We start from the raw sequence: 12,506 nt of genomic DNA on the forward strand, positions 1-12,506 counted from the left end.
ATATAATGTTCAGATCTTCACCCGGACTCACAAGCTGTGAAACAAATATTGTAGAAGTCATCAGACGTCGGAGAAGTCGTGTGGAAGGTTTTATATGACCAGAAAAGATCAGTAATTAGAATGATGATCAAAAAATGACTAGAGAGCAGGAGTCTGATTCATCTGATGCAAATATTGGGTGTCTTTCAATTTATCTTGTTGATTGTTCAATGTTGTATGCCTCCTGTTGCCCTATGTAGTCGTATATTGTTTGGGCACCTCTTAGCCCTCGCTGGCCACCTCTATATATGGAGGTGGTCCCACACAATGTGAAGTAGCTGAGGAGCCATTTTAGCGTGTGAGAGTGTAGCAGGCCTGAGCATAGTCACCATGCAAGGACCATAGTGGTGTCACGGACGTTCCCGTGGCAGGTACTAGGTGATCGGAGAGACTGGCAACTCGTGGGTTAAATTGACAAGTTCACTGTGGATCTTATTGTGTCTGTGTTTTGGTGAATGCCACACCCCTTGCTTCAGGTGTTGCTTGTTGGTAATTTACCTTTCCCATAAGTAGCTGCTTCTCACTCTTGGAGGTGCGGTTTATAGATTTTCTTCCTGCCTTCTAACTAGCTGGTCGGTTGTACTCTGTGCTGCTTCTGAAGTTGCCAGTTTTCTACTTTCATATAAGACTTGTCGTTTCTTATTGTTTTGTGTTTTTTATATTCCCTGTTGTTTGTATCTGGGCCTGAGACAGAGACTTCCATTCGCCCATCTGGGGAGGAATGGGTTGTCTCTAGTCCTAACCTCATTCCAGGGCCTTATAGGGATATAAGGGCCTAGGTATCCTGCTTATGAATATTTCTACCTTCAAGGTTTATTCATATTGATACGTAGTTAGGGCCCGGATTATGGTTGTTTAGGAGGTGACCTGTTCCTTCCCTAGTTTCCAGGCCCAGTTACTGTTCACCTTCCCTCCTGTGTTTAGTGTGGAGTTTTTCCCCCCACACTAATCGTGACAGTGGACTAGAGACAGAACAACAGGAAGCCTAAGTAAAATAAAGCTGCCATGAGACTGCCAGCAGGCCAGAGAAAAAGATTCCAAAGTGCCTGAGGGATGCTGCACAACCATGCCCAAGATATGTTACTGGGAAAAATGGCAGACAATGGTGAGAGAGAATCTATTACACTCTAGGTCAGACTGGGCCATGGAAGTGCTAGCCTTGAGTCGGAAAGAGTGATCAGCAGGTTGTGGGAGACTGGCTGCACTGAGGTCTATTGAAAGACTTGTTCATCCAAGTCTTGCAGAAAAGGTCGGCTGCTGTGCTCAATAGAGAGAATGATAAGTCCCTCCTCCTCTGTAAAGTGACGGTTCGCATGTTGTCCTGTATACTGCAAGGTGACGATGCTGTTGTTATTGCTGATGTTACAAGTTAAAGAAGAACTCCAGCAATATGTTTTTGCCTGTATAGTGCAGTGTAGGCTATTAATAAAAAATAATGTGGTACCATTGTGTACTCCTTGTGCATACCTGTTTTAGCTGTTGCATAATTTATGGATTGTTTGCAATCTTGATTGATTCACTGATATGATTCTCCTAATGGAACCTACATTTCCCATCATGCCTCTGCAGACATTAGACTACACTTTCTCTGTTCTGAGCCTTGCTTAAAGGCAGCTGGTGATATCTCCTAGCTCAAACTGAAGAGTCTAAGTATAATGTGAGGCAGCTTCAGTCTGCCTTACCTGTCTCCTGCTTGTGATAGGTTTCTCTTGAATACTGTAGCTCTTACAAGCAGGTGGGAGAGGAGAACAGTGCGAAGCTATCTCTCATAGAAATGCAATATATATTCAGCACATACAGATTGTATAGGTAGTATGAGTTAGGGGAGTGATATAATTTAGATTGATCATTTAAGAGACTCTACTGGATAATGCAGAAATGATATCTTCAGCAGCATTCTATGCATACATGGCATAGAAGAGGAGTTAAGTAAGGAGATTTGAGAGGGCTCTCAGGAAGGATTTCTAAAATGATTCTGTAATCTTGTGGTTGACAGGACGTCAATCACACAGGACAGATTAATCTCCCATGTGTGCAAAAGAGCAAACTCTGGAATGATGGCCATCTTCTGTAAGACAGTTAAATGCTATTTACTTGGGAACAACTTGATACTGGTTGACCCATTAGAGTACCATATGGTTCCCGGGTGAGGACAGCTCATAAAATTGTTTTGATATTCTTTTTTAACCACAAACGATCTGCAACAATTCTCAAAGGGGCCCATCTTAAAAATTCCCATAGGCAGAAATTATAGATGTAATGTCTATGGTCAGCTGTAATCCTGCCATTTCCACCTTACTCGTTATACAAGGATAAAACATATAATACTGGTGGATAAAACAAGACTGAACACAAGATCTTCACAGCCTTCTACAGATCATAGGGGACATTTCATGAGACCTTATCTCCATCTACCTGATCATCTTGTGGGACATTGTGATGTTCTTCTGACCCATCCTGTGGAAGAAGAGGACTGGGACATCTCTCCGGTGTTCTTCTCTCTTCCTTAACTGTAGTAAAGACATCCAGTGACTGAATCCATTCCTTACATACAGATAATGAGAGGACGTGTGTATTTAGTCATGTCTATTACCTGGTGGTGTGAGAGGCCGGTCATCCTCCACCATGATGTCCTTATATCCATCTACCTGATCATCCTGTGGGACATTGTGATGTTCTTCTGAATTATCCTGTGGAAGAAGAGGAATGGGACATCTCTGCAGTGTTCTTCTCTCTTCCTTAACTGTAGGAAACACATCCAGTGACTGAATTCCTTCCTTAGATACAGATAATGAGAGGACGTGTGGATTTAGTCATGTCTGTTACCTGGTGGTGTGAGGGGCCGGTGATCCTCCATCATGATGTCCTTGTACAGATCTCTGTGTCCTTCTAAATACTCCCACTCCTCCATGGAGAAATAGACGGTGACATCCTGACACCTTATAGGAACCTGACAACATAATGATACAGTCATCACCCAGATCCCTTCATAGTGTTCCTCTATAATGTCCCAGCATTCCCAGCAGTGTCACCTCTCCAGTCAGCAGCTCAATCATCTTGTTGGTAAGTTCTAGGATCTTCTCTCTATTGATTTCCTCATGTATCAGGGGGTGAGGTGGAGGCCCCGTGATTGGGCTCATGGTTCTGCCCCATCCTTCAGACACAGGGTCCTGACAGCGCTCACTAGAGGTCTTCTTCACTACTGTGTAGTCCTGGTTATGGAGAGACACAGTAATAAATATCACTCCATACATCTCCAGAGTCCCTCACCTCTCCAGTCATAGATAAGATGATGTAATGTGACATCAACAGAATCTCTCACCTCTCCAGTAAGCCGGAAGAGGATCTCTAGGGTGAGATTTATTATACTCTCCGCCATCTTGTCCCTGTCCCTCTCCATCCTTGCCGGGTCAATCAGGAGAAGGATCTTATATAGAAGATATCCACTGAACGGATCCTATATTGTAGAAACCTGAATGGAAAGAAGATGAGATGTTGTAAAATCCTACAAAATCCCATGTAAAATACAATAACTGGAGATAATAAGAGGAGACATCGGAGGAGACAATAAAGTGTAGATGTTGTGTTCTCTATTTTTCTATAGATTGGAACAGGAGTTGAAAAGTTTGTCAAAGCAGTTCCTCCATGTTTGTGGTCAATGCAGAGTCAAAGCATACTACACCTTTACACAGCCACTATAGTCAATGACAGCAGTGATGATCACAAAAAAGTCATCTGGTAGATCATTTCAGAGACCTCAGAAGTCCTGTCATTTAGCATCAGCACAAATACAGATCATCATTGCTTTTGCAAAAGAGCAATGGCTATCTAGGTTCTGGGCTCTGATGCTTCTCATATTTCCTGAGGAACTTGTAGCTTATAAAACCTATTCATAGTCAGACCTTTACAAGGGCTTCCTAGATTGACAAATTCATGGCTTATCCATGGGATAGACCTTAAATATTAGCTTGCTGGGGGTCTGACTCTCAGCACCCCTGCAAATCAAGTGTCTTATGGGGTCATAAAGCTCATGCGAGTACCTCACCTCTTCTTTGTTTACCTTGGTTCATCGATCTGCATGCCATCTACTTAGTAGCCTTACTATGTGTACAACTTGCAGGTAGAAGGTCTGAAAAACTGAAGAGGCTACAGCACTGATATGGACACCAGTGATGGTCAGTTGCCAGTGTTCGCCAGCGAACACATGCGGGTTGCCATCTTTAGTAAGGTAGACTCACCCGTCCGGCGATGCACACGTAAGCCCTTACCTGTGCCTGTGCCGGTCTGAAATCAAATGCGGTCACCGGGAGCAGGCAGTTCCGAGAACAGCCGCCAGGGGCCTTCATCGGGCTGTTCTCGGATTTGCCTGTTCCCGGTGACCGCATTTGATTTCAGACCGGCTCGCGGCACAGGTAAGGGCTTACCTGTGCATCGCCGGACAGGTGAGTCTATCTTACTAAAGATGGCAGCCTGCATGTGTTCGCTGGTGAACACTGCAAACTGACCATCACTGATGGACACCATGGCGCCACTAAATATCTTATTGATGGAGTCAATGAGAACTGGAACCTCCCTTCAAATTTAATATTGATAACCTACCCAAAGGATAGGCCATCAATATGCCCTGAAAACCGCTTTGTGCTATTACTTTGTAACTGTACTTGTTGCTGACCGAGGCTTGGTATTCTGGCACTTCTCTTGTTTTAACCTTTGGATTCGTTGGCCACTTGTAGTTTTTCTCTTGCATTGACTTTGGCTTGCTTCTGGCCTCGCTTTCTCTTGATGTTTCTCTTATTTCTTAGACTTATTTCTTCACTTATATGTGAATGACCACTGGCTAGCCCCTGATAATGCCTCCTGGTACATTGTGCTACTGCCACCAATCTAAGACGACTTGAGGGACAAAAAACTGAGGATTTCCTGCAGTGAAGCCAATGACAATTGGACTGAGGCTTAACCTCCCTTTACATAGGACGACAAAGCAGAAGATTGTTGGGAAGGAAGTGTTCCTTCCCAACAATCTGCTCACTGGTGGAGGAGACCGTTTCTTCTCCAGAGTATGGGGAGGCGCAATTGATAATGCCATCACTCTTCCTCATACTGACTTGTCAGCGGCAGATCGTGGTCACAAAGCAGGATCTGACACCGTCAGACTATCAGGACAGCTTTATTCCTAGTTATTATAATGTTTGCTGTGAAAATAAATGTTTTATGGTTATATTATGTGTTGTGGTGTAACATGTTGCGGTGTGATTCACATATATATACAGTATGTATTTATGTTGCCAGACCAGCAGCCATTGATGAAATGGTTTAAGGCTGCATATAGGCCGAGATATCTGCCTCATACCTGGGAAAATAGCAGCCTGCTCCCCGGGGGGTATTTAGCACAGAGATAATGAGGATGGGCTTGTTTGCTGGTCACACTCAGGACAGGGGACAGCAGACTCTCCGGCGTCGTGTGTCGGCATGGGGGCTTCCTAACCAGAGCATGAACCATAATCCGTAATCCTTCATAACTTGGTCAGGAGGGATCGGATGTCCCCGAAATCTGGCTTATCATCTCTGGTATGATGGGGGCATTGCATTGACACCAGACATGGCATATCAACTGGCCTTCATCTTCTTAAAATAAGGATCTCATCTTCCGAGCGTCCTGGACGTGTAGCGTTTGATATGCTAGGACTCGGAACAGTGAGATATGAATTATGAAGAAGGGCTGGGGTCTGTATCTTCACCAGGGCAACTGGGAAACTATCTTTTTGATATTTTCATACCTCTTCCCTAGATGGCTAGTGGGCCGTCTGCATAGGTGATGTAGCTTGGCCCAGTGGGGCTGAGCCAGAGGTGGGAGTGAGATCCCCCTCAGGCCTGCCCCTGGAGGAAAGGCATTGTAACGGATCTCCTGGCACCCCGACCGGGTACCTCCATTGATAGATGCTCCTAGTGCTTCCCGAGGACTCCAAGCACTCCACTTGACACCGTAAGCGCTGCAGACCCCACGAACCGCCGAAGCTTGGTTGAGGTCTCACCGTCTCCTACCCACCATGGACCTATGACAAGGCTCCAGGCTCCAGTGGGTGAACCTCTCCTTAATCCAGAGAGCAGGAACAGCTCTTACAAGAGCTAGTAGTTATGCCAGGGGAGTATAGCAAATCTTCAGCGTATAGCAATCCCCCAGTGTCGATCAATTACCCAAACACCAGCCTCAACTTGGTAAAGTGTAAAAACAGGGACTCTTTATTAAGGGTTACCCGCCCGTATTTATGCAGGTCCCCATCTGGTGGACACTCCCCTAGGGCACCAGATGGAAGACTGTGACACAGGACAGATATGCAGCAATTCAGGATACACAGACACAATACATCCCCACAATGCATCATGGTTTCCTCCTCTCTGCCCTGGAGACACCCGAGGAGTAATTCAATTATCTCTCAGGGCAAAGGGAAATCGCCAATACACATGTGGGGACAACAGGACAGAATCACCATTTAAACATACTGTAACAGGGTTCCGAAGGTGCACTCAGTCCCCCATTAGCCGCAGACCTGCTGCTTAGCTTCGGGAGCGAGGATCTGTGTTTGACCTCGTTCCCAGGGCGGCTTTACTATCTGGGTGGCTCCCTGCTCCTAAGTCTGCCTTGAGCGCCGAGCTGATCACTCGGTGCTCGACTGGTTGGTCTGTCGGTCATGTGACACTGACCCTCCCCACTATAAATACAGGCAGCCTGCTGGCCACAGGTTGCCTGTTAATTTAGGTTCCACCTGTGATTTTGTCTTTCCTGGCGTACTTACCTCCTGCTGAATTCCTGACAATCCTCTGCCTGCTCCTTGGTACTTCCCGTCTCTCCTGGTATTTATGACCCCGTCTTCTCCTGACAATTCTCTGCATGCTCCATTTGTACTTTGTAGCTTTCCTGGTATTGACTCGGTCCGTTCACGTTCTGTTGTTTGTCTGTCTGTCATCCCAGCACTTATTCCAAGCTAGGGATTGCCGTCCAGTTGTCCCCTGTCATTAGGACTTGCGAGGCAAGTAGGCAGGGCCAGGGGTGAGGGTGGAGCGCAGTGGTCACTTCCCTCCCCCCTGTCTGTGTGTGTGTACGCGACCGTTACAGATTAACAGGCCCAATAACCACTGTATTATGAATCCTCTGGTGACCCTGACTGACCATGTCTCTAATCTGACGCAGATGGTGCAGGAGTTAGTGTCACGGCTGAGGATGGGGGAAATCCTCAGCCGTGTGCAGCCCGGTGATGTTTCGGCTGCTTGGCCATGTAGACAGGATTAGGGAGCAGGTCACCTCCTAAGGCATCCCTAACCTGACCCTAGCTCCTAGTTACATGGGCCAACCTTGATGGTAGGAGGGCCCATGCTCCGGAACCTAAAAGTCCCTGCTGGCCCTCAAGATGACCCTCACCTAGGAGCTGAGTAAGACAAGCCCACTCCTCCTAGACACGGAGGAGCAGGAGTCTCAACGGCCAAGCTGCAGGAAAAGGGGAGACATAAACAGCTCTATGGATATGGCAGGTGAACAAGGAGTTCCACCTACCTGCCACAGCCTTGCTGACTGGATCCCTGTGTTAGCAGGGTGCAGATCACAAGCGCATCCCTACACAGGGACCCAGATCCATAGCTGCACAAAATCACATATAAAACATCACACGGACATCACACATAACTGGAAATAACTAAAGCACAATATAGTTATGACATTAAGGTTTAGACATAAAGGTTTATGACCACAGGGGTGGCTCTTACTGGCAGGTAACAAATACATGAGGCTGCTCTCAGCTAAGCATGGCTGAAGCAACCTGAAGGCCTACAAAAGCAATGAGGCTTTATAGGCCAAGAAGCCACACCCCACAGTCGGACACACCCAGTGATCACACACACTAGGAAGGGGATTAACCCTTCCAACACCAGGGAAGGGAAAACACCACTTAAAGGGAACGTGCACACAATAACATAAAACACAGTGCACACATCCACACATCACACACAAAACCGCATGCGCAGCGTAGCGAGCTGCATGGCACAGCTCAGCCTGCTACGCTGCCACATACATACTGTTGCCAGCGGCAACCACAGGTGAGGCCAATACCACAGCCCTCACCTGTGATTGAACACCAATGAAAACCGCTGACAACCGCATGCGGTTCAGGAGTCGCGGTCATAGCCATGGCCGTGACAGTTAGGGGAAAAACTCAGTTCTTTTGAGTTAGGGCAAGGTTCTTCCACTCCTCAGGCCTCCAGTCCGCATTTTGAGCCCCAGATTAAGCTCCCAGAACCCTTTTCTGGAGACCGGAAGAAGTTTCTCTCTTTTAAGGAGAATTGCAAACTTTACTTCTGCTTGCGCCCCGTGTCCTCTGGCCCCGAGAGTCAACGCGTGGGCATTATCATCTCCTGACTACAGGGTGATCCCCAGGACTGGGCGTTCTCTTTACCTGCTGGCGCCAGTTGTTTATCTTCTGTGGAGGGGTTCTTTCAGGCCCTGGGTACCCTCTATGATGAATCAGGCAGGGCTCTAGTAGCCGAGACGGCTCTAAAGGCACTGGTTCAGGGCAATCTACCTGCGGAGGATTATTGCACCCAATTCAGAAGGTGGTGTGTCCCCTCAGGATGGAACGAACCAGCCCTGAAGAGTCAGTTCAGGTCAGTCTGATAATTTAAAGGATCTTCTGGTCAGTTATCAACTTCCAGAGACCTTAGAGGAGATGATGACCCTTGTTGTCCGACTTGAGCGACGGGTTAGAGAGAGACGACAGGAACAACAGTTCTCTTCCCAGATGGTGGTCCAGCCAGAGGCCTATCCCAGAGACAATGCTGAAGTCTCCACCGAGGTACCCTTGCAGGTTGGCATGACCCGAGGGAATCTTTGCCGCAGACGTGGAGAATGCTTTTACTGTGGAGATCCTGACCATTGGATCAACCAGTGTCCTAAGAAGGTCCTCTCTGTCAAGTCTCCTAAGGCAAGGCAACCTAAAGACCAGGTACACCCTGAATTTTCTAAATGTAAGATTTTGGTACCCATTACAATTTCTCTGGGAGTGGATAAATGGCCGGGTAAGGCCTTTATTGATTCTGGCTCAGTGGCAAGCTTTATTGACTCTGAGTATGCTGTAAGATTGGGTATTCCTATGTTTGCCTTACCAACTCCTATCCATGTCATGGCTATTGATAGAGATTTCTCTAACCGTGGGTGTGTGCCACTCAGAGAGATGTTCCCTTTTTGTCCTGGAGAACCTACCGGCTGAGGTGGTACTAAGGTTGCCTTGGCTCCGACTGCATAACCCCACTAAAGATTGGTCCAATGGGGAGTTAGTGAGATGGGGGCCTAAGTGTGACTCGTGCTTGTCCGTGGTACAGGCTGGGGTCTCAGTAAAGTCTGATACTTTACGCACTGTTGTTAGAGAATATTCTGATGTATTCTCATCACCAACCCCGGAGGTTCTACCCCCCATAGACCTTATGATTGTACCATAGAGCTAGTAGAGGGGGCCAAGTTTCCTAAGGGGCGAATTTATAATCTTTCTAAGCCCGAACGCAAGGCCATGGAAGATTATATTAAGGAGAGCCTTGGTAAAGGGCATATTAGACCTTCTGTCTCTCCTATGGGGGCGGGGTTTTTCTCGTTAAGAAAAAAGATGGTGGTCTTAGGCCATGTATCGATTACCGGAGATTAAATAAAATCACTGTCCAGAATAGATACTCCCTCCCATTGATTCCGGATTTATTTAACCAGGTTCTGGGGGCAACCTGGTTTTCCAAAATTGACCTGAAAGGGGCATACAATCTAATCCGAATCAAAGAGGGAGACGAATGGAAGACGGCGTTCAATACTCCGGTAGGACACTTTGAATATCAGGTGATGCCTTTTGGACTCAGCAATGCCCCAGTGTAACGGTCGCGTACACACACACACAGAGGGGAGGGAAGTGACCACTGCGCTCCACCCTTACCCCTGGCCCTGCCTACTTGCCTCGCGAGTCCTAATGACAGGGGACAACTGGATGGAAATCCCTAGCTTGGAATAAGTGCAGGGATGACAGACAGACAAACAACAGAACGTGAACGGACCGAGTCAATACCAGGAAAGCTACAAAGTACAAATAGAGCAAGCAGAGAATTGTCAGGGGAAGCCGGGGTCATAAATACCAGGAGAGTCGTGAAGTACCAAAGGAGTCAGCAGAGGATCGTCAGGAGGAGGCCGGGGTCAGAATACCAGGAGAGCAGCAAAGTACACAAGGAGCAGGCAGAGGATCGTCAGGAATTCAGCAGAAGGTAAGTACGCCAGGAAAGACAAAATCACAGGTGGAACCTAAATTAACAGGCAACCTGTGGCCAGCAGGCTGCCTGTATTTATAGTGGGGAGTGAGGGTCATGTGACGTGGCCAGCGTCACATGACCGACAGACCAACCAGTTGAGCACCGAGTGATCAGCTCGGCGCTCAAGGCAGACTTAGGAGCAGGGGGCCTCCCAGCTAGCAAAGCCGCCCTGGGAACGAGGTCAAACACAGATCCTTGCTCCAGAAGCTAAGCAGCAGGTCTGCGGCTAATGGGAGACCGAGTGCACCTTCGGAACCCCGTTACACCCAGCTGTGTTCCAAAACTTTATGAATGACATTCTTAGGGAGTTCTTAGGTAAATTTGTTATTGTCTATCTTGACAACATTTTGATATTCTCTCCTGACTTCGAATCCCATGTGTCTCATGTTAAACAAGTATTAGAGGTGTTGAGGCAGAATCAGCTATCCGCTAAGCAAGAGAAATGTGTCTTTGGTGTACAGGAGATTTTGTTTTTAGGGCATGTTCTGACTCCTCACGCCTTCAAGATGGATCCTGGTAAGGTACTAGCAATTAAGAAATGGGTAAGACCTTCATCCTTGAAGGCCTTACAACGTTTCCTAGGTTTCGCCAATTACTATCGTAAATTTATTATGAATTTTTCCGTAATTGCTAAACCGTTGACCGACCTTACTAAGAAAGGGGCGGATTTGGAGAATTGGTCTACTGAGGCCATTTCTTCATTTGAAAAATTAAAAAAGGCATTCAGTAGCGCTCCCATTCTGATCCAGCCTGATCAGGAGAAACCTTTTATTGTGGAGGTGGATGCGTCCGAGGACGGCGCAGGAGCAGTCCTTTCAAAGGTCCTGCTAGCCTCACTAACCTGAGACCATGTGCCTTCTTCTCCAAGAAATTCTCTCCCATGGAGAGAAACTATGACATAGGGAATAGGGAGCTGCTGGCCATTAAATGGGCATTTGAGGAGTGGAGGCATTTTCTGGAGGGGGCAAGGCATTGTGTAACTGTTGTCACTGACCATAAAAACCTTATGTTTCTCGAGTCTGCTAAGAGGTTGAATCCCCGTCAAGCCAGGTGGGCTCTGTTTTGTACTCGTTTTGATTTTTCCATTACGTTCAGACCGGGAAGTAAAAATGTGAAGGCGGACGCATTATCTCGGAGCTTCCATGCTTTTCAACCTACTGAGGTACCACCTGAATCCATCCTCTTACCCAGGATATCTTGGCTCGCATTAGGTCTGAACATCAACTGGCACCGGTATCCACCCCAACAGATAAGTTGTTTGTTCCTGTACAATTTCGTCTCCAGCTGTTGGGTGAGTGTCACGATTCTGCCTTTTGTGGACATCCGGGTGTTGAGGGCACTAAGGATCTGGTTTCTAGATCTTATTGGTGGCCCACTCTAACTAGGGATGTTAAGTCCTACGTGTCATCCTGTGAGGTTTGTGCCAGGTCCAAGACACCTAGGACTCGCACTGCTGGTAACCTACGACCCCTACCCATTCCTAGTAGACCCTGGTCTCATATCTCGATGGACTTTATAACTGACCTACCGCCGGCGGAGGGTAAGACTGTAGTTTGGGTAGTGGTCGATAGGTTTAGCAACATGATCCATTTCATTCCCCTGTCTAAACTCCCGAATGCCAAAACCCTGGTGTCTATTTTTGTGAAAGAAATTGTTCGATTGCATGGTATTCCGGAAAATATTGTTTCTGACAGGGGTGTGCAGTTTGTGTCCAAATTCTGGAGGGCCTTCTGTCAAAAATGTTAAATTTCATTGTCTTTTTCCTCTGCCTACCACCCTGAGAGTAATGGGCAGACTGAACGCCTTAATCAGTCTGTGGAACAATTCTTGAGGTTGTATGTTGCTGATGACCAGCAATTATGGGTGAAATTTCTTCCATTGGCTGAATTTGCTTTGAATAACCGTGTCAATTCTTCTGCTGGGGTTTCACCTTTCTTTTGTAACCATGGTTTCCATCCCCGTTTTCATTCTGGGTCATCCGTTTCCTCCTCTAACTCTGAGGCAGATAGGCTCTCCTCTGAACTGTGCACAGTTTGGGCCTGGGTTCAATCGAACTTAGAAAAGGCTCAAAGTTCACAGAAACTCAAGGCCGATAGGAGACGTTCAAGGGGGGTGAATTTTCAGGTTGGGGATAAGGTATG

At 47.0% G+C, this 12,506-nt stretch overlaps 2 protein-coding genes across 3 annotated transcripts in view; both read right to left on the minus strand.

The window, feature by feature from the left end:
• The window catches only part of LOC121004491 (gastrula zinc finger protein XlCGF57.1-like), a 255,964-nt gene that overhangs the window by 131,430 nt on the left and 112,028 nt on the right, over window positions 1-12,506 (minus strand). The window lies entirely within an intron of this gene.
• The window catches only part of LOC121005797 (gastrula zinc finger protein XlCGF66.1-like), a 131,851-nt gene continuing 119,362 nt past the window's right edge, over window positions 18-12,506 (minus strand). Inside the window, exons 2-6 of the mRNA XM_040438561.1 lie at window positions 3,362-3,511; window positions 3,072-3,251; window positions 2,866-2,989; window positions 2,633-2,782; window positions 18-34 (exon numbers count right to left, since the gene is read on the minus strand). Of these exons, the coding sequence (XP_040294495.1) occupies window positions 18-34; window positions 2,633-2,782; window positions 2,866-2,989; window positions 3,072-3,251; window positions 3,362-3,439 (549 nt within the window). The 5' untranslated portion in view covers window positions 3,440-3,511. The remainder of the gene's footprint in view (window positions 35-2,632; window positions 2,783-2,865; window positions 2,990-3,071; window positions 3,252-3,361; window positions 3,512-12,506) is intronic.

The sequence above is a fragment of the Bufo bufo genome, chromosome 6 (genome assembly GCF_905171765.1).
Source record: "Bufo bufo chromosome 6, aBufBuf1.1, whole genome shotgun sequence".
Classification (NCBI taxonomy): domain Eukaryota; kingdom Metazoa; phylum Chordata; class Amphibia; order Anura; family Bufonidae; genus Bufo; species Bufo bufo.